This window comes from Citrus clementina, unplaced genomic scaffold (assembly GCF_000493195.1).
Source record: "Citrus clementina cultivar Clemenules unplaced genomic scaffold, Citrus_clementina_v1.0 scaffold_8, whole genome shotgun sequence".
Taxonomy (NCBI): domain Eukaryota; kingdom Viridiplantae; phylum Streptophyta; class Magnoliopsida; order Sapindales; family Rutaceae; genus Citrus; species Citrus x clementina.
Genome location: NW_006262022.1, coordinates 2,392,290 through 2,419,898, shown reverse-complemented (window position 1 = coordinate 2,419,898; position 27,609 = coordinate 2,392,290). Strand labels below are relative to the sequence as shown.

At 36.3% G+C, this 27,609-nt stretch overlaps 5 protein-coding genes and 1 non-coding gene across 15 annotated transcripts; 5 read left to right on the top strand and 1 right to left on the bottom strand.

Annotated features, from left to right (window-relative positions):
* Positions 1 to 558: 558 nt before the first annotated feature.
* Positions 559 to 7,009, top strand: LOC18034407 (alpha-L-fucosidase 2). 2 transcript variants are annotated; one of them, XM_006422829.2, is made up of 10 exons: positions 559 to 1,104; positions 1,397 to 1,542; positions 2,286 to 3,175; positions 3,768 to 3,900; positions 4,311 to 4,469; positions 4,873 to 5,097; positions 5,191 to 5,292; positions 5,427 to 5,562; positions 6,087 to 6,282; positions 6,459 to 7,009. In XM_006422829.2, the coding sequence occupies exons 1-10, from the start codon at positions 876 to 878 to the stop codon at positions 6,760 to 6,762; spliced, it is 2,520 nt and encodes an 839-aa protein (XP_006422892.1). In that variant the 5' UTR covers positions 559 to 875; the 3' UTR covers positions 6,763 to 7,009. The 2 variants fall into 2 exon arrangements, with proteins under 2 accessions (XP_006422892.1, XP_006422893.1); XM_006422830.2 differs by having other exon boundaries at positions 2,664 to 3,175; positions 6,459 to 7,008.
* Positions 7,010 to 7,163: 154 nt separating this feature from the next.
* Positions 7,164 to 7,235, top strand: TRNAK-UUU. The gene has a single exon. It is a non-coding gene; the product is annotated as a tRNA-Lys (tRNA).
* Positions 7,236 to 7,322: 87 nt separating this feature from the next.
* On the top strand, positions 7,323 to 12,708 carry LOC18034174 (alpha-L-fucosidase 2). Of its 5 annotated transcripts, none has more exons than XM_006422827.2 (10): positions 7,323 to 7,603; positions 7,707 to 7,852; positions 8,085 to 8,944; positions 9,284 to 9,416; positions 9,731 to 9,889; positions 10,418 to 10,642; positions 10,736 to 10,837; positions 10,925 to 11,060; positions 11,589 to 11,784; positions 12,185 to 12,708. In XM_006422827.2, exons 1-10 carry the CDS (start codon positions 7,450 to 7,452, stop codon positions 12,504 to 12,506), a joined length of 2,433 nt encoding a protein of 810 aa, XP_006422890.1. In that variant the 5' UTR covers positions 7,323 to 7,449; the 3' UTR covers positions 12,507 to 12,708. The 5 variants fall into 5 exon arrangements, with proteins under 5 accessions (XP_006422890.1, XP_024034740.1, XP_024034741.1 ...); XM_024178972.1 differs by having other exon boundaries at positions 12,137 to 12,708; XM_024178973.1 differs by having other exon boundaries at positions 7,707 to 7,856; positions 12,137 to 12,708.
* A 284-nt stretch (positions 12,709 to 12,992) lies between these two features.
* Positions 12,993 to 16,739, top strand: LOC18035572. 4 transcript variants are annotated; one of them, XR_002904306.1, is made up of 4 exons: positions 12,993 to 13,238; positions 13,899 to 14,056; positions 14,278 to 14,348; positions 15,526 to 16,739. XR_002904306.1 is itself a non-coding variant. In XM_006422822.2 (3 exons), exons 1-2 carry the CDS (start codon positions 13,096 to 13,098, stop codon positions 14,044 to 14,046), a joined length of 291 nt encoding a protein of 96 aa, XP_006422885.1. In that variant the 5' UTR covers positions 12,993 to 13,095; the 3' UTR covers positions 14,047 to 14,056; positions 15,526 to 16,739. The 4 variants fall into 4 exon arrangements, 2 of the variants coding, with proteins under 2 accessions (XP_006422885.1, XP_006422886.1); XR_002904307.1 differs by having other exon boundaries at positions 13,093 to 13,238; positions 13,899 to 14,014; XM_006422822.2 differs by lacking the exon at positions 14,278 to 14,348.
* Positions 16,740 to 21,481: 4,742 nt separating this feature from the next.
* LOC18034151 (zinc finger protein 4) lies at positions 21,482 to 23,570 on the top strand. The gene has a single exon (XM_006422819.2). It carries the CDS (start codon positions 21,835 to 21,837, stop codon positions 22,396 to 22,398), a length of 564 nt encoding a protein of 187 aa, XP_006422882.1. The 5' UTR covers positions 21,482 to 21,834; the 3' UTR covers positions 22,399 to 23,570.
* Positions 23,571 to 24,146: 576 nt separating this feature from the next.
* LOC18035472 (TIP41-like protein) lies at positions 24,147 to 27,224 on the bottom strand. 2 transcript variants are annotated; one of them, XM_024179381.1, is made up of 9 exons: positions 26,866 to 27,224; positions 26,516 to 26,701; positions 25,967 to 26,057; positions 25,519 to 25,632; positions 25,347 to 25,406; positions 25,218 to 25,259; positions 24,810 to 24,938; positions 24,503 to 24,602; positions 24,147 to 24,270 (listed from the first exon to the last, which is right to left on the bottom strand). In XM_024179381.1, the coding sequence occupies exons 1-9, from the start codon at positions 27,003 to 27,005 to the stop codon at positions 24,236 to 24,238; spliced, it is 897 nt and encodes a 298-aa protein (XP_024035149.1). In that variant the 5' UTR covers positions 27,006 to 27,224; the 3' UTR covers positions 24,147 to 24,235. The 2 variants fall into 2 exon arrangements, with proteins under 2 accessions (XP_024035149.1, XP_006422881.1); XM_006422818.2 differs by lacking the exon at positions 24,147 to 24,270 and having other exon boundaries at positions 24,297 to 24,602.
* Between the last annotated feature and the right edge of the window lie 385 nt (positions 27,225 to 27,609).

Genomic DNA, 27,609 nt, shown 5'->3' with positions numbered 1-27,609 from the left:
AAAAAATTTATAACAAATAGGGCCCTAACTAGTGACCACTACCCCAATAAAATAGGCAATGATCACTAATGGTTGTATTGAATCCGAACAGAACATTAATAAAATAGATGAAAATTCTCTCCTAATCTGATTTTTTTAATAATTTTGAACTATGAATATAATTTAATTTCTTTATTTTTTTTATTAATCATCAATATCACTTAATAAAAGATCAAGTTCAGATAAAATCTTAATACTAATAAATTTTAAATGAGTTTTATTTACTTAGTATTTTTGATAAACACATATTTGTATAGTCTTTGCCGTCGTTACGTTACAGTTATTATGCTTAAAATTCAACATTATAAGCTAAAAAAAAATATTGACCTATTATTTCGTGCGGGGTAATTTGGATATTTCAAGCGAACTGTAAGGACCTATACGATACAAATGTGAAAAGTATGTGATTTTCGGAGAAAATAAAAAAGATCAGGGAATCAAATGTTAATTGACGGTGCCGCGAAAAGCTGTAACAGTAAAACGACAACACAAATAAAGTCGTGAAAATGGAGTGATCTACCTAGGCAATTTCGTGATGATTCTCGTCAGTCCCGTACTTCACACCGATGGCCCCTCTTAGTATAATCACCCTTTGTCCGACAAATCTATCCCTTCCCTTCAAATTCTAAAGCCACAAAATCAATTCAATAAAATGCCAGTTAAACTGGGCCCCCAGCTTTTACGACACTACACGCCATCGTATTCAATGCAAAACTGACCCATCGACATTAGACTCACAGCCATAAGACAGAGTCATTACATCACACCAACTCCTCTCTCTTTCATTTTACTTCGCTTCACTTCGTTGGGTTGTGTACTTTTGATTTATTGAGATAATGGAGGAGGAGGATATTGGAGAGTGGGTTCTGGTTCGGCGATCAACAGAGAAAGATTGGTGGAACCCGAGTGGTACTGTTGGGGATGGAGGAGGAGAGAGTTCTGAGCCGTTGAAAGTGACGTTTGGTGGGCCAGCTAAGCACTGGACGGATGCCATTCCCATTGGGAATGGCAGGCTTGGTGCCATGGTCTGGGGTGGCGTTGCATCTGAGATTCTCCAGCTTAATGGTAATTGATATCTTACTTTATCTTTTTTGCTTTGTGATATTGTAAGTTGCTTCAAATGCTTGGATTGGTTTTATATAAATGTGGGATTTTTTTTTTTTGTTTTCTTGGTGTACCAGATGATATAAACGTCCATGTTCAAATTGTAATTCGACTTGATATTCATATCATGTATTTGCAACTACGTTTTAACAGACATGGTTTCACTCTGCTGCAATGGTGGGATTTTATGAAAAGTGCCTATTTTTCTCTCACACTATTTGTGTCTTATGTTGAGGTTTCAATTTGCTTGCAGAGGACACCCTCTGGACTGGGACTCCAGGGGACTACACTGACCGAAAAGCTCCAGAAGCCCTAGAAGAGGTCAGAAAACTCGTTGATAATGGCAAGTATTTTGCAGCCACTGAAGCGGCAGTCAAGTTGTCAGGCAATCCTTCTGATGTACGTTATTCTATGCCTAAAAAATGCTTATAACAATAAATGCACGCACAATTGTAGAATTTTGCTATCTGATTCAAGGTTGGTTTCAAAATGGTGAAAGATCACCCTACTTTCATCTTAAAGTTATTAAGCAGTGGTAAACTTGTACTTAAATTAGCTATACATACAAATTATATGTCTCTGTAAGTATTTTCCATCTTGTGGATGGAGGTCATTGAAAACTAAATGAGAGATTAAAATCCAATTATTCCATCAACTCCACTTGGAACTTTATCCTGTTTATAATGATTTGATATTTTCGAATTTTAGCCAAATGTTAAGACATTTGGAGCTATATGGAAAATGGTGCCCAAGATATTTCTTAATCAGAAATTTTACTATCTTCTGTGTTTGATTCCTGACTAATGGCATCTTTTCCTAAGGCACATTTGACTTTAGATCTATCCTCTGCTCTGTCACAGAGTCTGTTCTTAATGTTTTCAACATAAGTGCATTAACTTCAGATATAACTTAACCACTGGCTGAAGTTAGAAATGCCATTAGCCTAACATGTTAGTTTTGAAAGCATAATCAATGCTTGACCTTGGTGCCACTGTTCATTGCGAATCATCTGTTTGATGGATATGGCTTTTTGATTCTCTCTTCTAAATTGGAAGTTCTTAAACTTCTTGAATATGCAAATAAATTATTTCTTTCAAAAATATTCAACTACTCTCTAAATGATTTTTCTCGTGATTTTGAAGGTTTACCAACCTCTGGGTGATATCAAGCTAGAATTTGATGATTCCCATCTTAAATATACAGTGCCATCATATCGCAGGGAGTTGGACTTAGACACTGCAACAGCTAGAATAAGTTATTCTGTGGGTGATGTCGAGTTTACTAGGGAACATTTTGCTTCTAATCCTAATCAAGTCATTGCATCAAAGATTTCTGGAAGCAAACCAGGTTCTTTGTCATTTACAGTGTCATTAGATAGCAAGTTGCATCATCATTCACAAGTAAATAGCACAAATCAAATTATAATGCTAGGAAGTTGTCCCGATAAAAGGCCCTCGCCGAAAGTGATGGTGAATGACAATCCAAAGGGTGTTCAGTTTACTGCAATTCTTGATTTGCAGATTAGTGAAAGCAGGGGCTCTATACAAACTCTGGATGACAAGAAGTTGAAAGTTGAAGGTTGTGATTGGGCTGTGTTGCTTCTGGTGGCATCATCTTCATTTGATGGTCCATTCACTAAGCCTTCAGATTCTGAGAAGGATCCTACATCAGAGTCTCTCAGCACATTGAAGTCAACAAAAAATTTGTCATATTCTGATCTATATGCACGTCATTTGGATGACTATCAAAGTCTTTTTCATCGCGTCTCCCTGCAACTTTCAAAAAGTTCCAAGAACACATGTGTTGATGGTTCTCTGAAGAGAGATAATCATGCATCCCATATAAAGGAGAGTGATCATGGTACAGTTTCTACTGCAGAGAGGGTAAAATCTTTTCAGACAGATGAAGATCCAGCCTTGGTGGAGCTTTTATTCCAGTTTGGTCGATATTTGCTTATTTCTTGTTCACGCCCTGGAACTCAAGTAGCAAACCTGCAGGGTATATGGAATAAGGATATTGAGCCCCCATGGGAGTATGTTCTGCATTCTGTTCTATTTTCCTCCACAGTCACTATTTTTTCTTACCTATTTTCTTCCTTCAATTTAACTTAGGTATTTGCTAGATGTGTTTGCCTTATTTTACCTGGCTACACTACTTGTTTCCTGTATTTATGACTGTCTGGTGCTGTTTGCAGTTATAACTGTAATAGATATCTTATTGGAAGTGGAAAGGACTCTGCAGACAATTTTATGTTGATGTTCATGATTTTAAGTTGATGACTTGTTATTTTCTCTCCCACTGAAGTATTTTCAGTAAGGATCTAGAGATTTTTGTTTCCTGTGATCTTCATATAACATAAATGTACGGGAAGTTTGGGTTTTGGGAAGGGTTACGGAGATAGTGCAACATGATATAGCAACCTCAGCGTTGCTGCTATCAGAAATATTATTTGATTTGCCTCTCATAAATTTGTAAATGATGGGAAGCATTGCATGATTGAACTGATGCCTTGGGTTATATGCTTCTACTGCAGTTATTACCTCTGTTTGACCCATTTGCGGCAATCTTCATGTAGTTTATCTAGAAATTTCATTACATAACCCTCTCATTCTGTTCAATTCCAGCGCTGCTCAACACTTGAACATTAATCTTCAAATGAACTATTGGCCTTCCCTTCCTTGCAACCTTCGCGAGTGTCAGGAGCCATTGTTTGACTACCTTTCCTCTCTATCAGTCAATGGGAGTAAAACTGCGAAAGTAAGATGCTCTTTTCTTTCCTCAGGGTCTCTTTCTCTTTCTTTTTTCCACAGTTCCACAGGTTCCAGTATGATTCTGCATGTAGTCTGGGAACTTCTAATATGAGGTTACTGTGAAGTTGGAGAGACTGAAAATTTAAAAGAGCATTCTGATATTTATTCAGCAAACCTTTAGATAAAGAACTGGAAAATAATGTAAAGCCTTGATCACCCCATCTAGACGCTACAGAAGCTATCAATGATCCAATGGAAAATGAATTTGAGGCCATTTTAATCTTTGATGCTAGCTAGCTTGCTACTAGAATCCATGATCTTTGATTTCTGCAAAATACTTATCATATTTTTATTTTAAAACACCTTTCTGTATCCTTTGCACATGGATTTTTATTAATTAGTTCATGGATGTTACAGGTGAACTATGAAGCTAGTGGTTATGTGGTTCATCAAATATCTGACCTATGGGCGAAAACATCACCGGATCGAGGTCAAGCTGTTTGGGCTATGTGGCCAATGGGTGGAGCCTGGGTTTGCACCCATCTGTGGGAGCATTATACTTACACAATGGACAAAGTAAGATACTGATTTTGTTAGATAGTCCACGTCTTGCTTAGGTTAAATTTTTGCTTGAAATTTGTATTATAAAGGACTCTGGGAAATTCTCACGGTGAGCACTTGCTCATTGAACAGAACATAGAGACTTGTGTTGATAAGACATTCAGATGCGGAAACCTTGATATTTTGATTTCATGAACCAGATAATTCTTCTGAGTGATAAGCGTGCAGTCATTTTCTGCAATAGTAGTTGCAATCCCGTTCTTTTTAGTCATATCAGTCGTTTCTTAATTACATTCCCATGGGAATCAGAATTAAAAATGGCCCAAGTGATATTGTTGCACAATACTGTACATAATTTTTTTTTTTAATTTGAACTTTTCTTTCTTGTAAGTGATTTCTAACATTTTCTACATATTAGGATTTTCTTAAAAATAAGGCATACCCTTTGTTGGAAGGATGTACATTGTTTCTGTTGGACTGGTTGATTGAAGGCCCTGGAGGATATTTGGAAACCAACCCATCAACTTCTCCGGAGCATATGTTTGTGGCTCCTGATGGCAAGCAGGCTAGTGTGAGCTATTCGTCAACAATGGATATTTCAATCATAAAAGAAGTTTTCTCTGAAATTGTTTCTGCTGCTGAGGTGAAGCTCTTATCCTAAGTGATAAAATAACAGTCAGTTTTGGTCTTAATAAGCTTTGCATAGTTATATGATAGAAACTTTGATGGCAAACAGATTCTTGGAAGAAATGAGGATGCTCTTATTAAAAGAGTTCTTGAGGCTCAACCAAGGCTTTTACCAACAAGAATTGCTAGAGATGGTTCCATTATGGAATGGGTATGTGGGTAGCTTGAAATTTAATTTCACAGATCTTTATAAAGCTTTTATGTTCTAGATTTTTGATGAAGTAAAGATCTAGAAGAGGCTATTAGTTATTATGGGCTAAGAGATTCTGTTCTTTTTCGTGGCAGGCACAAGACTTTCAGGATCCAGACATCCATCACCGACATTTGTCACACCTCTTTGGCCTGTATCCAGGACACACAATTACTGTTGATAAAACTCCGGACCTTTGTAAAGCAGCTGAGAGTACCCTCTATAAAAGAGGTATGTGTGTCATAATTAATTGGTTAGATTACTTGTATCGCAAAACGCCCTTCAGTTCAAGGTCAATTTGAAGCCAAATTGATGTCCTGTGTTTCTTTCGGCTGCCTATATAAATGTGTAGAGAAGGATCTGTCATATTGAATAAATCTTTGCATTCAAACATTAGCACAATTTTTGAGGCACAGACGCACATTACAGAGCAAGGTTTTATAATCATAAATCTAACCAGTTAATATAACATTTGCAGTGCGATTATTTATTGAACATACATGAATATCTTTTCCTTCAATAGCTTTGAAAATAAGTCAATATCACGTAGCCATTTTATACAACTTTGCCATGGTCCACTAATCAACTATCAGAACAATCAGCAATTCACACCAAGAAGATCTCCCTGCTGGCTAATTGCTTATAACTAGCCATTTCATAAAATATCTATTAGTTGGAATTTTACTTGATTTTAAACTTCAACATGTTAAATGTTATTGTTTTTGGTGTTTTTGTACATTCCTTGATCGGGACAGGTGAGGACGGTCCAGGTTGGTCAACCACATGGAAAATCGCTTTGTGGGCACATCTTCGCAACAGTGAGCATGCCTATCGCATGGTGAAGCATTTGTTTGATTTGGTGGATCCGGATCACGAAGCTAATTATGAAGGAGGATTGTATAGTAACCTGTTCACAGCGCACCCGCCTTTCCAGATTGATGCCAATTTTGGGTAAGCAGCAGTTTGTGTGCATGTCAGCAACTTTACATGTATATAAAATGTGCTAACTGTAAAGAAAAAGCTCAACAGAGCAAGAAAACTAATAAGAGTAACAGAATTGACACAAAGTCAAGTAGAAAATGTTACTCATTCGCAAAGCAATTAACTCGCTCATCATTTTGTCTCAGTTTTTCAGCAGCAGTTGCGGAGATGCTCGTGCAGAGTACTGTAAAGGATCTCTACTTACTTCCTGCACTTCCCCGAGATAAATGGGGGAGCGGTTGTGTAAAAGGATTGAAAGCGCGTGGTAGGGTCACAGTCAATATCTGCTGGAAAGAAGGGGATCTGCACGAAGTTGGTCTTTGGTCGAAGGAACAAAATTCTGTTAAAAGAATACATTATAGAGGAAGAACAGTGACGGCAAATATATCAATCGGCCGAGTATACACATTCAATAATAAGTTAAAATTTGTCAGGGCTTATTCTCTCTAAGAAGCTGCTGCAAACACTTTGTATTCCGCAATTCCTAATAAATCAGCAAAAGGAACTCGGTTCCTTTATAATTAGAGAATCTTCTCATTAACTTTTAATGTCTTAGGACTAGTAAAGGTGTGTAAAGATTCTTGATTTGTTTATGACCATTTAATTGTCGATTCTTTATTGATGATCTGATATTACTCCCTCTGGCATGTGTAATTTACTTCTGAGATGATATCAATGTACCCACTCAGAAGCTGCAGGAAACAATGGGAAACAAGTAAATAGCTTAAATATTGATTCCCTTTCCTTTTCAAACCATGGACGTCAAACTATGTCGAAATGGCTCAACCACATCTAATTTTGAAGTAATTATCTGCAATTTATGTTTCTTTATATTTACAATCTTCGATCAGGCCGTCTTAGCTCAGTGGTAGAGCGCGTGGCTTTTAACCACGTGGTCGTGGGTTCGATCCCCACAGACGGCGAATTGTTTTGTCCTTATTCGGACGTGGGAGTTGGAACCAATAAATAATTTATTAATTTAATCTGAAACTAATCACACCCCACGACCAGATTCAAAGTGACCCGGCAACCGTCCTTCCGCTTTGTCCTACTCCATTTGACTCGTGCGTTTGGTGATATCGTCTGGAGGGGCTCACTTCCAACAGCAAAAGCATCTTCTGACCCTGATCACGTTAAATGATGAACGCTGAGAGTACTTCTACTACTAACCCGTTAAAGATCACGTTCAACGGGCCAGCCAAGCACTTCACCGATGCAATTCCGATCGGCAATGGCCGGCTTGGAGCCATGGTGTGGGGCGGCGTTCCCTCAGAAACTCTAAAGCTCAACGGTATAATGTAAAGAAGCAAGCAAGTTTAACATTATACGTAATGTAAATGAGGATTAATTTCGTGACCGACAGATTTTTATTATTTGAATTAATTATTGTGCAGAGGACACGCTATGGACGGGAGTTCCAGGGGACTATACAAACCCAGATGCTCCAAAGGCTTTATCAGATGTGAGAAGTCTCGTGGATAGTGGCCAATATGCTGAAGCTACTGCTGCATCAGTCAAGTTGTTTGGACATCCTGCAGATGTATGTATGTTACTTGCTATATATCTTATATTGACATCTGATTTTTACAAAATTAAGGCACTTTAAAAAGGATTGCATTCATCTTGTGGTTGCGGTGAATAGCATATTCCAAGTGTTGACTGCAATGTTGTTATTGTTAATGCTCGCTGTGAGGCTTGTGTTGTATGAAGCAAGCTGCTATTAATTGCATACAGTTTATTCAGTTTTTGATGATTTGCATCTGATGATGAAGGTTTACCAACTTCTTGGGGATATCGAACTAGAATTTGATGATTCGCATCTTAAGTATGCTGAAGAAACATATCGAAGAGAGCTGGACTTAAATACTGCAACAGCCCGAGTGAAATATTCTGTGGGAAATGTTGAATTCACCAGAGAACATTTTTCTTCTAATCCTGACCAAGTCATTGTGACAAAGATTTCTGGAAGTGAATCTGGGTCTTTATCCTTTAGTGTATCACTGGACAGTCTGTTAGATAATCATTCTTATGTAAATGGAAACAATCAGATTATAATGGAAGGACGTTGCCCTGGAAAAAGAATACCACCAAAAGCAAATGCAAATGATGATCCAAAGGGAATTCAATTTTCTGCAATTCTTGAGATAAAGATTAGTGATGATAGAGGCACGATTTCTGCCCTAGAGGACAAGAAGTTGAAAGTTGAAGGTTCGGATTGGGCTGTTTTACTTCTAGTGGCTTCATCTTCATTTGATGGACCATTCATCAATCCTTCAGATTCTAAAAAGGATCCTACTTCTGAGTCTATGAGTGCATTGCAATCAATCAGAAACCTATCGTATTCCGATCTTTACACACGCCATTTGGATGACTATCAGACGCTTTTTCACCGTGTCTCAATTCAACTTTCAAGAAGCCTCAAGGACATTGTAACTGATACATGTTCCGAGGAAAATATTGATACGGTTCCTACTGCAGAGAGGGTGAAATCTTTTCAGACTGATGAAGATCCATCCTTGGTGGAGCTTTTATTCCAGTTTGGTCGATATTTGCTTATTTCTTCTTCACGGCCTGGAACTCAGGTTGCCAACCTGCAGGGCATATGGAACGAAGATCTTAGTCCAACATGGGAGTATGTTTTATTTTCTTCTTTGTATATATTTCCTTGATTTAGATGTTTCTATCTCAGACACTTTTAATCATTTCAAACAAAATTCAGTAACATCTTAAATTAGCATGTTTGAATTGATAGAGGATAAAGTGGGACATATGTGGAGCATGATTGGTACTGGGAACAGAATGTTAGTTAAATTTCTACATTAAGGCTTTGATCAGCATTTGTATTACTTGTAAAATGCTTGCTGTCAGTGACAGCACAATCTTAACTTTCAACAGATAGAAGGATAACACTCTGCTTTCAAGTGCATCATTTTTATCTGGATCTTACTAACTCATTTATATCATTCTCCAGTTCAGCTCCTCACGTCAACATCAACCTTGAAATGAATTATTGGCAGTCGCTGCCTTGCAATCTTAGCGAGTGCCAGGAACCATTGTTTGATTTCCTTACCTATCTGTCAATTAATGGAAGTAAAACTGCGCAAGTAAGAATTGTTTCCCTTCAACTTTATATTGTTTAATTATTTGGGACAATCTGAAAGTAGGTGTTCTCAAGTTGAACTGATATATGACAATTTATAGATCTCACCCTTAGTTCTAATTGACATTTTTATTAAACTGAGATGATATCGGGATGATGGGTTGCATATAGTTCTTCTTAATAAAATAAAATGGCCTAAACTCAGAAATATTCCATCCATATTCTTGCTTTGCTCTCTGATTGTTGCTGGGCAGTTTATTTTCTTTGTGCATGACTATTAGAAAGTAAATATTTGTCATTTATCATGCAATGTTACAGGTGAACTACCTAGCAAGTGGTTGGGTTATACATCATAAGACTGATATATGGGCTAAATCATCTGCTGATCGAGGTGAGGTTGTGTGGGCTTTGTGGCCAATGGGTGGAGCATGGCTTTGTACACATTTGTGGGAGCACTACAACTATACAATGGACAAAGTACGATTCCTATTTTCAATAAGCTGCTTATTCCTTGGATGAATCACTGCTTTCTATTAATTTTCCTTGTGGGTGGATACTTGCACTCTCAAGAATGAAGATATGTTCACTAGGTTTTGAATTCTGGACTTACATGGATTGCTTCTTCCTGTATTTGATATGAACCTTAATTCTACAATCTAAATTTCTTCTAGAAGTTTGTAATCATTCATTTTTACCTTATTCGTGCCAATGCTCTTTATAGAGTCTAGAAAGTGCAGTTATTGCTGAAGTTGAAGACTTCGTTGACTCAAAAGTCTCAAATATTGCTGTTGCTTGAGATCCTGGGCTTAGGACAAACTCAAACTTGAAATCTTATCTTTCTTATCAAATTCATGTTTAATGTTTTCTATTTAATTCTACTATTTCCCTTTTTTTCCAAAGACCTTGTGTTTCTATCTAGCATGTAGTCAGATGTTTTGGTTAGTAGTATACCGTTGAAACCTTTTTTATTTGGTGGGTGATTGGTATTATGTTCTGCTCAAATAGGATTTTCTTGAGAAGAGGGCATATCCTTTGTTGGAAGGATGCGCATCATTTTTGTTGGATTGGTTGATTGAAGGCCATGATGGGTATCTTGAAACCAACCCCTCAACTTCTCCTGAACATGAATTTATTGCTCCTGATGGTAAGCTTGCTTGTGTGAGCTACTCATCGACCATGGATATGGCAATCATTAGAGAAGTTTTTTCTGCAATTATTTCCGCTGCTGAGGTAAAGCTGTTATTTACATTAGCCATGGTAATCATAGTATTCTATATTCATAAGTTCTCTACCATTCTAGCCTAAAATACATTTTGCTATTAGGTTTTGGAAAAAACTGAAGATGCTCTTGTAGAAAAAGTGCTCAAGTCTCTACCTAGGCTTCGTCCAACCAAAATTGCGGAAGATGGATCAATAATGGAATGGGTACAACGTAGACTGAATACAAGTTTCTCAACATGTAAACTGCTCAAGTTTGTTGTATCCTAAGAAATTGTGTACTTTTTGGGGCAGGCGCAAGACTTTAAGGATCCAGAGGTGCATCACCGACACTTGTCTCATCTATTTGGCCTGTTTCCAGGGCACACCATAACCATTGAGAAAAATCCAGACCTATGTAAAGCTGCTGAGAAGACCCTTCAGAAACGAGGTTTGTGTATTGAATTTCTTGATCAATCATTTTGGTGTCGCAATAGCCACATAGTTTAGGACTATCTAGTGACCCATCATCTTATTGAAATTAAATCTTTCCATTCTTCCTTTCTATGATAGCTTGTAGGCTTGAAAATGACAATTTTCACCTAAGTTAACAAATAAAACATTATTCTAGTGGAAAGAGTTAATTAATATAAAATGCTAATACTTATGGAAAACTAAAAACTTGTTCCAAGGGAGAAAATAAAACTTAAACATACAGAAGTATAAAGAGGGATATTCTAACTTAACATGAAAGTTGATGAACTAGATAATAACTTACAAAAGTTGGTTTTATTTTTGTTACTCATCCCTTCACAGAGGTCAAAACTTGCTGAGATATCTTTTTCTTAGTAACTGTGGCCAGTTTGCAGCTTTCTTCTGCTCAGTTAAATTGTTTGTGACATTATGAGTGCTAAGTTTATCATCTCTGTTGTTGGATTATTGGAGAATGTTGTCTCTGGTGTTGTATCCTTGGGAACAGGAGAGGAAGGTCCAGGATGGTCAATTACGTGGAAAACTGCTTTGTGGGCACGTCTCCACGATCAAGAGCATGCATATCGGATGGTCAAGCGTTTGTTTAACTTGGTGGATCCAGAACATGAGAAGCATTTTGAAGGTGGCCTCTACAGTAACTTGTTTGCAGCTCACCCTCCTTTCCAGATTGATGCCAACTTCGGGTAAGCTCACTGACTCTCTGTTTATCAGTGGAAATGCATGGTAACCAAAGCTCTGGGTGTTTTTGCGGGCAAATTTAGAAGAAAAGCTTTGAAATGTAATGATCTTGCATTATGAACCAATGACCAACTCAGGGATAGAAAATTTTAACTCTTCAACATCATCCTAAAGCTTGTAAAGCAAGTAAAACTTAGGCGAGTAAGATGAACAGTTTAAGAATTCTCCTTTAGTAGATGAACAGTTTAAGAATTCTCCTTTAGTGTCGAAATGAAGTATCTCTTAAAATCGTTTTCCCAAGAACATATTTGAACTTTCAATTTTCTTCCTGATGATATTTAGTTTTCATCTTGGCAGAATTACATTTTCGCCTTACCTTTCTATTTCGGCAACTTGTGGTTTCAGTTTTACAGCGGCAGTCGCAGAAATGCTTGTCCAAAGCACCTTGAATGACCTGTACTTACTCCCTGCTCTTCCCTGGGATAAATGGTCGAGCGGATGTGTCAAAGGACTGAAAGCTCGCGGTGGCGAGACTGTCAGCATATGCTGGAAAGACGGGGATCTTCATGAAGTTGGAATTTATTCAAATTATTCTAATAACGATCATGATTCATTCAAGACTTTACATTATAGAGGCACGAGTGTCAAAGTGAATTTATCAGCTGGGAAAATTTACACATTCAATCGACAGCTAAAATGCACCAACGTACATCAGTCTATGGTATAGCAGCTGTACCGTGCTTCTCACCAATTTTTTTAATTATATTTCTTCAATTTTTTTTCATAATTTTTTCGATATGTCTGTTACATTATACTTTTACAAGGAATTTGGGAATTATATTCCGATGTTTTAGCTGCTCTGCTGCTGTATTTTATGAACTAGTTAAGACTATTTCTTGAAGTAATGAACAAATATGCGAGGTTAATTTCGTCCTTTCGTATAACGCTTGAGGTTGAGGCTACGTGTGCGCTGTATAAGTAGCGACCACTTCTGCGTTTGAGTTATTTCTGTACTTTGGTTTTTTTTTTTAATGGGCCGGGCTGAGGTCGGGGTCCGGTACATTATACAGTACATGTCCATAAAAAATGTGCAATGACACAGATCAGCAGCTATCTAACGGTCGAAACCAAAGCGTCAGCATCTCAAACCTTTTGTTGACGAAAATGAAAAAAGTCAATCAATCTGACGGATCTCAGCCACTGATCAACATCAACAATCATGCTCAACCACAAAAAACAAAAAACCCACCCCTAATCCCCTGACGAATAGAAAACCCTCGCCTCTTCCCTTCATTTCACCGTTCGAAAGAAAGAAAATGGCTTGGCGAAGTGCTGGATCACTGTCACGTTCGCTGTCTAGGGTTTCGTCCCTCCGTTCTCCGCCGGCGATCCCCCGCATCCGTCGGCCGGAAGCGGCCCCCCGCCTCCCCTCCCGCCGCTTCTCCTCCGTCGCTCCCAGGTCCCTTTTTGTTTCCGGAGAAAACAAAAAAAAAATGCTGAATATCGTTTATTTATTTTTCAATTACGCTATATTATCGGATAAATAAGTGAACTTTCCTTTAGGTGCTTCACCGGTGTTTGTAGATCTGTATCGTTATTTATTATGTTTCATTTGTTTATTATTAGTGAATTATGATTTAACATTTCAAATAATTTTAATTGTTATGATTTTTTATAAGTGTTTCCAGTTATTGCTTTGAATAGTATGAAAAGATAAAAAATTGTTCTTTTTGTTTGTGAGTACATTTCCATTATAGAGAATTTGGAATTTGCTGTTATTTGTGGAATTGATTTGCATATTGTAAACAATCTTTTTGAGTCTCAGAATGCAATAAGTGGGTCTTCTATTTAGATTTTTAAGGTTCCTAATTATCATAATGAATTTTTTTTAACTTTACTTTCCTTTCAGTTAGACTTTCTTACAAACAAAAGTTTCTTTGGTTTTTAGTCTCTTTTTTTGCTTGTTATTGTTGTTTAGTAAGGCTCATCTTATCATAATATTTTTGTTTCCAGCTTAACACTATTTGAATTTTGATTTGTGCTATTCTTTTTAAGAGTATACGGTTAAATGTTTTTCTGTTCTATTTACATTGGTTTTGTTACATATATTTATTTGCAGGAATTTGGGGGAACTAGGTTGCACTGCTTCGTTTTTGCCTTTCCACGGTCTGGCAGCTGCAGGCAGCTTCCCATCCCTGTCTGTCAACCCGCGAGCATTTTCTGAACTGTCTCACGGTACCTTCCGCCGTACTTGTCAAGATCGCTAGTAGTCTCTTTGTGAGTCTTTTCTAGGACGCACGGAAAACTGAAAACATAATGATGTTGAGTTGTTAACTTGAATTTAACCCAGAAATTTTTTTGTGTTATTTTTTTTAATTGATTTATTATTACTTCTGTGTTATATTGATAAGATTGGCATAACCAGATGGGCCTTTTTGTTTCACTTTTTTATAAAATTAATATAGTTGATAAGAAAAAATTGGGATTGGGATTTATAGGAAGGAATGGAAAAGATGGGTGACCTGCGTGGAGTTCCAATCAGCTAAAGGCACGGGAATGATGCTGCATTGTAGGTTTCTTGTTTTACACATCTCTTTCTATTAAAAAAAATGGTGTAACAATCAATTTTATTTTAGTGAATAATAGCCTTTGAAATGAACGTAGAGGCTTTGATCCAATGGTGTATCACATACATGTATCGCAATTGTTCATTTATGCTATTATAGAACTAATAGTTAATCTGAGGAATCAAGCCTTATCTATTGTGTTCTTTACTTCCATCTGGTTGTTTTTATGCACTAAAAGATTTTTGTAATGTCTCTCGGTTATTTTGTAAGCTTTATTTGTATCTCATGCTCCTTTTTAAACTTTGATTTCTTTACTTCTTTACCTCATCCTTTCCTACTAATTCATTATTGCTCTTTCAATAGTCACTAATACTCCAAAAAAATTAATGGTAATGAAGAAATTGTTGTTGCTGATTAGTTTACATGTTGGTTTTGTTATATTCTCAGCTTACCTTTCTTTGCCCTCCTATCTATCCCTTTCTGAAGGTGAAAAGATTAGTCTTCTGCAGTATAACAGTGACTAGGAATTTTTTGTATTTTTTAAATTTTGGAAGTACTCCTGTAAAATTTCAGAGCAAATATGCTATCTTAACTTTTGTCAAACAAAATGTCTTGCTATCCCTGAGATGGAAATTTGGAAGCACTAGGCTGCTGTTGGTAAATTGCATTGTGTGTCTTCTGAGTGTCAATGTTTTCATTCATGCTGCAGGAAGTAATATAATGTAATGAATTTTACTGTTTACTGATCGTGATCTGTTTGTGTGGGGAGTGGTTTCGCAATCAAAGAAGTTAATTTTCTGTATTTTGGGAGCACTGCATAGAGAATCTGTAGTAAGTGGAAATAATAATTCTAAAAGATGATTATCTAATAGTGTAAGCCCATGAGGTATCTGGTATTTTTGTCATCATCTATATAAACTGTTTTCCACTTTTAGAGTTTCCCTGTAAATTATCATGTATTTGCTCTGCATGCATGTAGATTTCAGAACTTAGTATTCAAAAATGTTTACTTTTTGTTAATAAAGATGTCTCAGATTAACATTTCAACTGGTAAACTTGTTTTGCATGGATGATGAGTAAACTTGACAGTCATGTGTCTTTGGATTTATTACATCTTCAGAAATGTCCGTTCAATGTGATTCAGATATTTTACGATGACTTTTCACTGTTGGCTTGCAGTTACTTGAAGGGCTGGTGCATTAGCACAATGAAGTGCAAGAATTTATTGAGGCAGTGAAGAGAGTTCTGTGGGGGAGTTACAGGTCTTTTTAGACCTGGAAAAAAAAAATCCATCTGTTATGCTACTTTTGAGAATAGAATTGGAATTTTTGCAACTTAGTGAACAATCTTATAGATGGTTGCATCGTACATGTTCATGACTATGTATCTTTCCTTGTTGATCATTAGCTTTTAGTCTCTTTCTTGTCATATATTTGTTCAGTGAATTCATTGCAGCGTTATTTGAACTACTCAGTCGCAAAATGTTTAATGGTGACTCCCGAACACCACTTGGCTTGCTAGATTGGAGAGTTCTTGAATGGTTTGGCTTTGACAAACACTGTTTTGATTGGTGGTTAAGACCATTGATTTCCTACCAAGTGAGAGATCTTCAGGTTGTAAGACTTCAAAATTTCATCTCTCTCATGATATGCTGGGATTCATGTGGGCAGCAATAGTGAATCAGAATTGTCACTTCTAGCGGATGAACCCTATTAAGATACCGTTACCTAGCTTTTAGGTTTCCCGATAGGCCATGTCTACCATGCATCGTTCGGTTCCAATGATATATAGACAAGTTTCTGGTGGCACTTCTTTAAGTTACAAGTTGAATTGCTCATAAAACGTCTTAAAAAAGTGAAAAAAGAAAATTGTGGCAACATGACATATTGACATTATTAACCCGACGTATGGCAGATTGTTCCTTCTCTTGTCTCTAGATCTTTTTCTTGTTGATATACTTAGTTGAGTATTCTGTGATCAGTTGCTCATAATCCTGAGGCGAAGGGAAGATTTGATCATGGCAAAATCGAATACAGTGCAGCACGTGATGCGCTTTTATTGACAGGAGCAATTAGCACTTTAGCAGCAAGTCACTGGAATATAGAAACTGTGGATGAGGGTTGCTGCCATCGGTTGATGATGCCGCATGACCCACTTGATTGACCCGTTTGTCAGTTTGCGGCAGCAACTGGAGCTCTGACCGGATGAAGTTGGGGCAATGTCCCAACGCAACGTAGTTGAGAAGGTGGCCCATCGCTACTAGTACTAAATTTTGTGCCAAATATTGTCATTTTGCATATCTTTTGAGAGCGCTGCCATAAATAGTTGGTTTGTAAAGCGACTTCACTTCTGAGCTTTATCTTCTCCGTTTTATTCATGCTTCAGCTTTTTTACGGTTCTGTTTCACAGTTTACGCTGTCGTTTATGTTTGTCGTTTTCTGCTTGTTCCAAAGTTCTTTGGATGCCATCTTTGGCTGGATATCGAACTCTTTTTCACTAGGCATTCTGACTTTGGTTTAATTCCCACAAATGATAAAAATGGGTGCAATTTTCTCCTGTTCTTCGGCTTGGTTAACAATGTTCTATTGGCGTAAATTTTTAAGTCACACCCAGCATACTCTTAAAGCTATGCTTTCATTCTATTTATTCAGACTTCCCTAGGCCCATGTATATCATTATAGATATTGTTCGACCCATTGCAATATCAATATGTATATATACATTACTTTATCGTGCAAAATTTTCAAGTCGTGCTCATTAGACTCTATAGTTATATTAGTATTCTATGTATTTAGACTCTCAATAGGTCAATATCAATATTCTCAATACACCCAGATTTTAATATCAACAGATTGTATTAGAAAAAAAAGGAAAAAGTGTAATTGGAAGTCTAGAGTTTGTTTGGAAAAGCATTTTTGTTAGAAGCAAACAAAGACTCACAAATTTAATAAAATAAAATATAATAAAATAAAAAGATATAAACATTCATAGCAGATAAGCTCCAAAAAATTATTAATTGGTTTTTCAAAGAACTTGGTAAAGAATTTTCTGAGAATCTGCTCTCCCATGGCCAGCTTAATCTTTAAGATTATGAAAAGTAATGCACAGAAAGCTTTTCCAAACTCAACCTCAATTGGACTTGATCTTTGATCATCTATCTACTTTTTATTATCTTTCTTTAACAAGAAAAGTAGACAGCTTCTTCAATCAATGTGTAGACCAGAGAAAAGTAGTTGAGTTCCCCATTGTAAAGAAAGTAATTGGGGCCACATGCAAATTGTTCAACCCGCCACATTCTGGATTAAATAGAACTGATCCCAGAAAAAAAATAAATAAAGAAATAAATAAGTGAAGACATGTACTTTGCATTTTCATTTCAAGTGGTCCATCAAAGCTTTTCAATTTCACTTGGACCATTATTAACCAAATAGTCCTCAGGGCATAAAAGTTCCTTGGATTTTGAGATAAAATTTAAAATATAATTTTCTTATCTCACATTTTCATCATTTAAAAAGTGAATAAGGGAATCATTATATTCCTAAGATTACAGCTAAAATGGAAGCCAGCTAAAGCAATTATTTGGACGATTCTCTTGCTGCTCTATATCCTTTTTACTTTTATTTCTCATGTTTGTGTAATTATTTTCAAGTTCGAACACTTTCATTTTTTTTAATACAGACACATTATTAAGTCATGAGATTTAATAAATTATTTTTTAATACATTATAAGATAAGATCGTGCGATTTAATAATATTAAAAACTAACTCTATCAAATCACATAAAAAAAAAAAACCTCCCACTGCTGAAAAAAGACTATGTTTGCGCTCTAAGAAAACCAGTTATGAAGTCAAGTGCACAAAAGCTTGCGACTGATTCCAAAAGTAATGGACAGAGCCACTTGATCACTTTGCATCATCATCGTTATCGCTAGCAATCCCTTATCCCCAATTATTTTGGCGTCAGCAGTGCCAATTTTATTCTGTTCTTGGGATCTGTCAGCAGCAAAGAATAAATTAAGGGAATAATTATGTCAAATCCCTCAATTAACTATCTATTTTCAATCTGATTATAGCTATTAAAATCTAATAATATACCCCCACTTTCGAGTTAGCCAATTTTCTTTCACCACTTAAGGCCACTTAAAGATTTCAATCAACCTCTGTTTGATCTGAAAGTTACCAGTTCTGATGCCTTCTTTCACAAGGCACTTGAAAAAAAAAAAAGTCTCAAATGTATCCCCACGCTTTAATTGGCCTATCCTTAATCTCTCAATGAATTATTGGGGTTAATTTTAAGATTTCAAACTAAAATTTTAACTAAATTGAGATTTATGATTTGTCCAATAAAATTTTAGCCTCGGAACACTACCATAAAGGGAAATGGCTATGGTAAAATAGGTATACGGTGCAAAACCCAAGTTCTCTTGACAACTCTCAAGTTTTTGCTCCTACTTTTCAATTTGTAATAGTATAATAGATTTTTTTTATTAAAAATTAGAATCGTCCACAATTTATTAAGGATTAGCATACTGTGGACAAATCCATGATAGTGGACAAATCTAATTTCCTCTCCAATCATATAAGTGAAATTCGAATCCCCAAACTTTTTTATTTTTAAAATAAAAGCCTTTTACTACCTCAACCAAACTACGTCTGTCTTTATAATAATGAGCTTTGGTCACAGGTAAGAAAATGGAAAAGATGGTAGAAGGAAAGTTAATGCACCGTCCAGAAGAGGGAATCAAGTCAACATTTACTTGTTTTTAACCTTTCCTCTTCTTCCTTGGAAGGTGGCAATTAAAATAAAATAAAATAACCTCTTTAATTAGGGGTGGGTAAATTCGGTTTGGATCGGTTTGAGATATATTCTCAAACTGATCCAAACTTATCGGTTTGAAATATTTTCAAACCGATATCAACCTAAAATTTTTTTAAACCGAACCGATCTAAACCGACTGGATCGGTTTGGACCCTCGGTTTGAGCTTATTAGCTAAAAGCTCACTTCTTTTATATTATTTTACCTAAATTATTTGTTATTTTTTTGTGTCCGTAATCCAAATTGATACCTCTTTTATATTATTCATATCTACTTTGATATCTACATAACAATTCAAAGATACATCCATACAAGTTTACAGCATAATATATCCTAATAAAAAAGTTCTTAACATGTTCATTCAAAACAAACTCACAAAATTAAAATAAACTTGAACAACATTTGACAATTAAAATATTGTGCATCTTGTCCGTCAAAACTTATGGCCCAATTACTTTTGATTTGTCAAAATCTGCATAAAATGATAAATATAATTAGTTAGATTGCTTAACTTAGAATATAATGTAATTATATAATATTTCTGGATTGGATCGGTTTGAATCGGTTTGGAATCCTTCCAAACTGAAATCCAAACCGAGTGATGTCGGTTTGCAATCCAATAAACCGAAACCAGTTTTTTTACTAATGGAACCGATCCAAATGGTCGGTTTGGATCGGTTCGGTTAAAATATGCCCACCCCTATCTTTAACCCTTGATAAACGTTACTTTTGAAATCTCACCAAGGAAAACAAAAAGTCAACCTCTGAATGTGTTGAATGAAAGACAGTGGCGAAGGAAAATTAGGATTATGATTCTCTCATAATCTGATTTCCTTATGAGTAAAAATACACATGTGTGATTGGTAGTTAATAAATAAAAATAAATAAAAAAATTAAATTCTATTCATACACTATCACTTAAATACACATGACACAAGATTATTAAAAGCTCATAAGAGCTCAGATTAGGAGAGGATGTTTGTCCGGAAAATTAACCCTGATTTTCTACTTAACAGAATTGAAAAATTCACTGGTGGGGTAAAGGAGTCTTTTCTTGTCTTGTGTGGGTGTATTAAGTGAGAGATAGATAGAGAGAGAGTAACCATGCAGCAAACAAATCCTTGTGGGCTGCAGAGCTCCAGCTTTTATGACCAAAAGAACTCGGAATAAATACAAGTGGCTCTCGATGCACTTCCCCCGCTTCCTACTACTGTACATATAAATTGCCCACTCCATGATTAAAAAGAACGGGCAGAAACCCCAACATGAAGACACCCACATAGATCCTCTTGTTCGATAGAAACACTATAAAAAAAAAAATGGTGAGATGCAACCCCATCTTATTTCCTGCTTTTATCGCCATTATTGGCAATGCTTTGGGCCCCATGACATATTAATCATCAGGCAATGAAAATGCAAAGCTCATCCTACCATCACCACCACCACCCACTTCATTATCTTGATTCACATTCAGCACAGCTTATCACTCACTCACTAATTTCATCAGGATATACATCTGCTTCCGGTGTGGTGAGTGCAATTATACTGCCTTAAAAGTATGCAGCATTGTGTGATGTGCCTCGTCACTATATGAAACTTCCTAATCGCAATCGATACGTATCTAGGAAATTAAATCATGTAAGATTTAAAAATCACCTGTTAGTGCTTGTCCTAGTCACTTTGATATGATTTATCTAATGATTATAAATGCTTATTTAATCCTATAAGTTCTTTTCAAAATTTTTATTATTATTTAGTAGTTTTTAAGTAGAACTTTTAAAGATTAAATAAGTTATTTTGTTTCTACTACTAAAAACTCAAATTTTGGACTTTGAAGTTATACCAAAAGAGAAAGCGAAGATGTACGTGAAATCGAGGCGCATTGGAATATCAATCATCTAGCTTGTGTGCCGGGGACCTAAATAGATAGATCACTCATACATCGATTAATATTGCAAAAATCAAAACTTTAGATCCCAACAAACACAAGTGCACAATTAATACCACATGGTGCATCAAAATTTATGCATGCATATATAAATGAAAATGCTGCAAATTAATTTATTTAATTGATAATTATAAGTAAGCTATAAGTTTAGACTTTAGTTACCTTATATAATAATATAAGATACATAATTTTTCTACAATCGTTTAATAAAAAAATAACAAACTTAAAAATAACATAATTTTATTATCTTATATATTCATCAAACATTTATAGAAAAGTTAACTGATAATTATACAAGGTAACAACTTTCATTGCTTTATGATTTTAACCTTAAAAGCAATTGTTGATGGGTTGTCAACCTTGGATTTCAGGAGCTACTGACAAAAGAGAACCACGTAAAACGTTGGTTTAATTTGTGGAAGAGAAAAAGGAGAGTAGAAAAATGAAAAGTGGGGAATCCTAAGCTTGACAAGTGCAATAGTAAAGATGACATAAGCATTGTCCCCTGGAACACCAAGCATCAAGACGTGGGGTCACTGAATTGAAATGAGATAAAATAAAATAAAATAAAATAATCCAATCCCTGAACCTTTCCATTGCCGATACCTCTTTCCACTTATTTCCTCCCCTATTTGATCCAACTCTTTGAAGAGTCAGCTAAAATCACTCCGCAAAGCTAAAATTTCCTTGAACACCCTCACCAAAGTTAAGATTAGTAGAGAAATGATTATCCAGAAAGATGAGGTAACTAATGAGAAACTTGGTGACATAACAATCGGGGATAATAACAATGAAGAGATTGGGGATGACAATCCTGGAGAGTGGCTGAACTTGAAGCTAGGAGGGAATTCACTCTCGACAAGCAGAGATCCTGACTCACCAGCAAGGCCGACTACCGCTAAGGTTTTCTCATGCAACTTCTGCATGAGGAAGTTTTTCAGTTCACAGGCACTCGGAGGCCATCAGAACGCCCACAAGAGGGAGAGAGGTGCAGCTAAAAGATACCAATCCCAGAGAATGATGACAATGATGGGCTTGCCCGTCCACACTAATATGGTTCGATCACTAGGTGTCAGGGCCCATTCACTTGTGCACAAGCCAAGCAGAGACGGAGCTGGTGTTGGAGCAAGGTTTAATGATGCCGACACAGGGTTTGGAATGGCATGGACACCTTACGTGCTAGAGGAAGCAACAGATGTGATGTGGCCAGGCAGCTTTCGCTTGAATCTACAACTTCCAGAGCCACCCCCGGAGCCTCTCAAGCTTGACTTAAATCTCCGACTCTGATCCATCAGTCCTCTTACTGAGTTTGAAATTTTCTTTTTACGGTCTTTTCTATTGGGTCAGTTCTTAATTTATTAATACATCAAGTACAAAAACTAACAAGGGTAGGAGCCCATAATTTCAACAAGGATGGTGGTTCTGCCTAACAACTAGAAAAAAAAACTCCGAGTTCTTATGTTTCCTATCATTATGCGTGTTGTAGCTAAAAAAGCCACTAAGAGATACCGTCAATTTCAATAATCTTGTATTTCGATGCCTATTACTGTTCCTGGTGCCTATACTTACATTTAACAGAGTCTATAAGGGATTCTCTTACCCTGATTATGAAATACTTTGTTCAATTTCCTTCATCAATTGTTCGACCATGGTTATCATTTACAAATCATCAATACGCACTTTCACAGGAGAAGCACACTGCGAACTAAAATCTTTTCGAGAAACTAAGAACTTCTCAATAAATACTTCAAATTATTTGCGAGACACCATGGAACTGGCTAATATCAAATCCCAACAACATAATCCATTAGATTCGTTGACCTGCAGTAAATCTTTTTTTTTTTCCTTTTTTGTCCTTTTTGGTAAGAGTAAAGTAAGTTAATTTGGAGTCTTCTGGATAGAGCTGCAACACTACATCCTAAATACTTCTCCAAGAAGCTCAACCAGTAAGTCAGACATATGCTACTTTAAGTTCCTAAACTGGTAGTCAATATGATTTATCTCCACATTCGATTCTATAAGTGATGAAGTGTCGTTCGATCCCAGGACCAGGTAAGAACATCTTCCAATTGCAACCAAACAACCAAGTCCGAGAAGGAAAACGCACACTACTACGCCACTCATCAAATTACAGGCAATCACATCTTACAATTTCATAACCACAATTTTTTGGACACTTGTACCATCATTTTGTTGGGGGTGGGGGCAGCATTCTTTGGAGAATTACAGAGATTGGAGAAAATGGCATCTGATGATCTAAGGGCCACTTGAACCTTTAATAACTGGTCATGGAAGAGGATAAGTCTAAGTTAGAAATTGGATCTTTCTGTTTTATCTGATTCCTCTTCGGCTGCAGAGACAAGGGTCTGGTAATATTAATGATTTGCTAAGGATGGATAATAGCAGCGGCCACGAATTTGTTGGATCAGTACCATGGACTTATTGTTTCATTAGCTTGTAAGTGCAGCAGTACTGGCATTTAGATTGGTCAAGTCTAATTTAAGTGTCAAAATTCGTCTCCATTTTAGGATTCGTGATCTTATTAGTCCAAAAAGTAATACCAGCTTACATAAATTCAACCAAAACCTACCCATTCTCGGGGATACATTACAAAGCCTCTAAATTTGCTTAATTGCATTAACCAAAACCTATCCATTCTCAGCTAATAATTCAGGGATACTTTAAAAAGCTTCTAAATTTGCTAATTTGCATTCTTTCTCAAAGCAAGATGGAATGGCTTAAACAAAACTCTAGGTCTGATCCTTGAGTAGGTTTCTCTTATCTATTGTTTCTCATTAAGTCTCTCCACAAGGTTCCCATTTGCTGCATGGCACCAATTGGGACCTCGATTTTCCAACAAAATCATTAGTTCCACTTCTGCAACCCTCTTTCACCAGCACTAAACACCCAAACCTTTTGTTACTCTAAACCTTTATTTTCACCTTGGAGAGTAGAATAACAAATCCAACATAACTTAATAATGCAGTTTTACTGCCACATATTTAAGTAAAATAGGCATATGAGCTTCACTTTATCTAAAAATTGAATGCTTTCAGATTCCTGTTAGCATCATATTCTTTCACTCTAATGTTCTCCTGGTACTTACTGATGTACCCACTTCAGCTCATTTCTCCTCATCATCCAGACTTTCCATGATACCTAAAGTGGAAAGGAGAAATTGGGACTTCATATAAATCAAGCAATCAATAGATCATTCTTGTTTACCGTTCTAGGATATCCAACGATACAGAATACAGGGCAAACAAAAAAAAATGGAACAAAATACCGTGTCAGGAAAGAACCCACCTAAAAATACTAAATTCTCTTAATCACAATACAGAAATAATTTCAATCCTTTTGCATGAAGATAATTTACATTGCTACAAATTACCAGAGATTTTAAGCTTTTGGGTCCTATGCATAATGACAGGAAGCCTCTGACTGATGATGCTTGGATCACTATAGGCAGCAGAATCAGTGGGATATCCTTTCTGCACCATATAAAAAGAAGAAACAATGCACTGAGAACTCATAACATGTTAAATAAATAATAGCATTCCAAAAATTTGGGGGACAAAAAAAAAAGAGCCTCCATTATGCAGATGGTAAGCTCTGAGCTTCAACAGAAAGAAAATTAGGAAGCTAAATTCTAGTTACAGATAAAAAGACGTGCACACAGGGAGAAGTTTTAAACTTACGGCAGCCAAAGCCTGAACTGTGGCTTCTCTCCAACAGTTCTCTCTAAGAATGACAGGGTTTCCGCTGTCAGAGAAAACACAATGCATTCGGGTGTCCCTTAATCTCATAAGCACTCCATCAACTCTAAGCTGTAGGAAGAACTGAGTTCAGTGTCTTAAAGAATATAACAAGCCAGGGGAACAGAAAGCTTAAAGTAAATAAAATGATATCTTCCTAAGGTTGCCTTATAGTATGCCTTCCTTAAAAAGTTGAGCAATTTCTTACATTATTTACACAAACATACCCTAGCAACTGAGGCACGTGAACTAAAACATTTATATATATATATATATATATCAACAAACAAGCATTTTCTGAACTTGTTTTCCAGACAAATATGTCAAATTACGAGAACTGGGATAACTCACCCAAAATCGCAAGAGAAGAAACCAACTACTTGGCATGACTCTCTGAAAACATAGAAGGTAATGTCGTCAGTTTTATTGAAATCATTTCAAACCTTTTCAAGGAACAACTAGCATCTGTTCAAGACTCACCACTTTCACAGTTAAAAGAGACACTCCATTATCAGCCAACTCATCTTCATATAAAACTACCTGCAAAACTAAAAGGAGTACTTTCGTCATGATCAACAATGAAACCAAGAAGAGAACTAGAACATAAAATACATGCGGTGATCTACCATAAATCATAATCACAGATGCCCACCTCATCATAGAAAAGAATAGGCTCTTTTGATGCTAGCGCTACCACATCAATTTTCTCCTTACAGTCCTCCCAGTGCAGGCTGGAACTCCCATCCAAGTTGTCTCTAGTCCCATGCTGATCAGAATAACACCAAAGATAAAAGCATCAATAATTTTGTAAATCCAGCGACCATAGCAATTATGTGACTCATAATAGTCCCAAAATTTCCATCAACAGTTTGTTTATAGATTCTGAGAAACTAGACACAAATTAAACAGCATGGAGGAAAGAGGATATTTCATATCAAAGATATCGGATACGCAAGAGTCATTGCTGAGGCCACACTATATGAAGACTGAAAAGCTCAGATGACAACTTAGAATGGCAAAATTCAATTTTTTTTCCTTTGTTAGTCAGAAAAGGGGAGGAAGGGACTGAAAAATTTCACAGAGGAACTGGAAGCACAAACCTTATCCGTATCCATCTCAATTGTTTCACTTCCACAGTAAGGTGTTGTAAATGTGTAGTCGTAATCTAGTATCAACTGCTCAAATGGCTTGCTGCAAAATAAAAGAAGGCCCATGAGACCTAATTCCAGCTTTTCTTTGCACACAATTTTAAATTGTATGAAAACATTATATGGATGCTTAATCTGGGTAAATACACTTCACTACAGCGTGATAATAATGAAGAATATCAACATAAAAAACACTGACATGGTTTTTCCACTCTCTTAAACTTCCAATAATCACATTAGACACTCTACACAACTCGTCAAATTAGCTGGCCCAATGCTTTATTACAAGAACCAAATTTCAAAAACTTAAATATGCGGGGAACCGACATGTGGAAGTGAGCATACAAGTGAAGTGACTGATATATAGAGACACAAAATCCAAATTCAACGCGATAATTAATAGCAAGTTTCAATGAATCCACACTCTAAACATTATATAAACAAAAATTAAACTCAACTGCAAAGTTTGCACATAATATCACTTGATAAAAGTTCGATTACCTTCTGAATTTCCATTGTGCGGCCGCAGGAACCTCAACAGGCGGTAAACCTTCCTGTTTCCAACCACTTAAAGCATCAAACGCATTGAAATGAATCTTAGTTCCACTTTCAACATGCTTAAGAACCAAACAACTCTCTCCAAAAACCATCTCTGGCAAATGATTTGTTTCTAGCTTTTGCTCCCACCTGAAACCAAATAAAAAAATTTAAGTACTCATCTAAAAATAATAATAATAACATCAGTATTTGGCAAAATAATAACCTTTTTATATTAATACTTCGATTTCTTAATAAATAATAAAATGAATTGAAATTTAAAACACAGAGGGGGAGAGTTTGAGTTTGTGTACCGCTCGACAGAGGAGGAATTGAGAATGGAGCGCTTACGAGACTCGATCTCCCAGCCGCGAATCCGCAGTCCGCGGCGTTCGCCAGTCAACGGTTCGGCACCGGCTACCTTTAGGTCTTTCTCGTCCACCTCGACTTCCATCCCCGGCTTGTCTCACCAACTCGATCGGCTTCCGGTTTTACCTTCCTATTTAAGTACGACTTCTTAGTTTGCCCCGCTATTTTCTGTTTGGTTGCGTCTTTGGGTTTTTAGGTTGCAGAGATTTGCTTCTCAAAAAAAAAAGGTTGCAGAGATTTGATAAAAAACCGTCACCGTTTGTTCGGGTCGGATAATAAGAACCCGTGAGGACCCGAATAATGCATAAACGGCCCAAGAGCCTAAACACTCATTTTAGAGGGCATTTATATAGATTCTGATTATTTTAACTTGTAACTCACTATACAAATTTGATTAACCATTTTGTTAATAGAAAAAAGCATTTTAAATAATTACTGAAATAAATTATTGCCAATCACTCCCTAAAATCATAGTAAATTAATCTTGGTGGACATTTTAATACACTATTTAGTTATTGATTAGTACAAATCTTGAGAGTTTGTGTCTTTTTCAATAAATTCAGTAATTGAAGCAAGATCATGTACTCAAGTTTCAAGTTGATTGGGCATCATTAACTATCTTATCAATGAATTTAACCAAAAGTTACAAATATTGATTCAAAGCGGATTTTGAGATATAAGGAACCAAA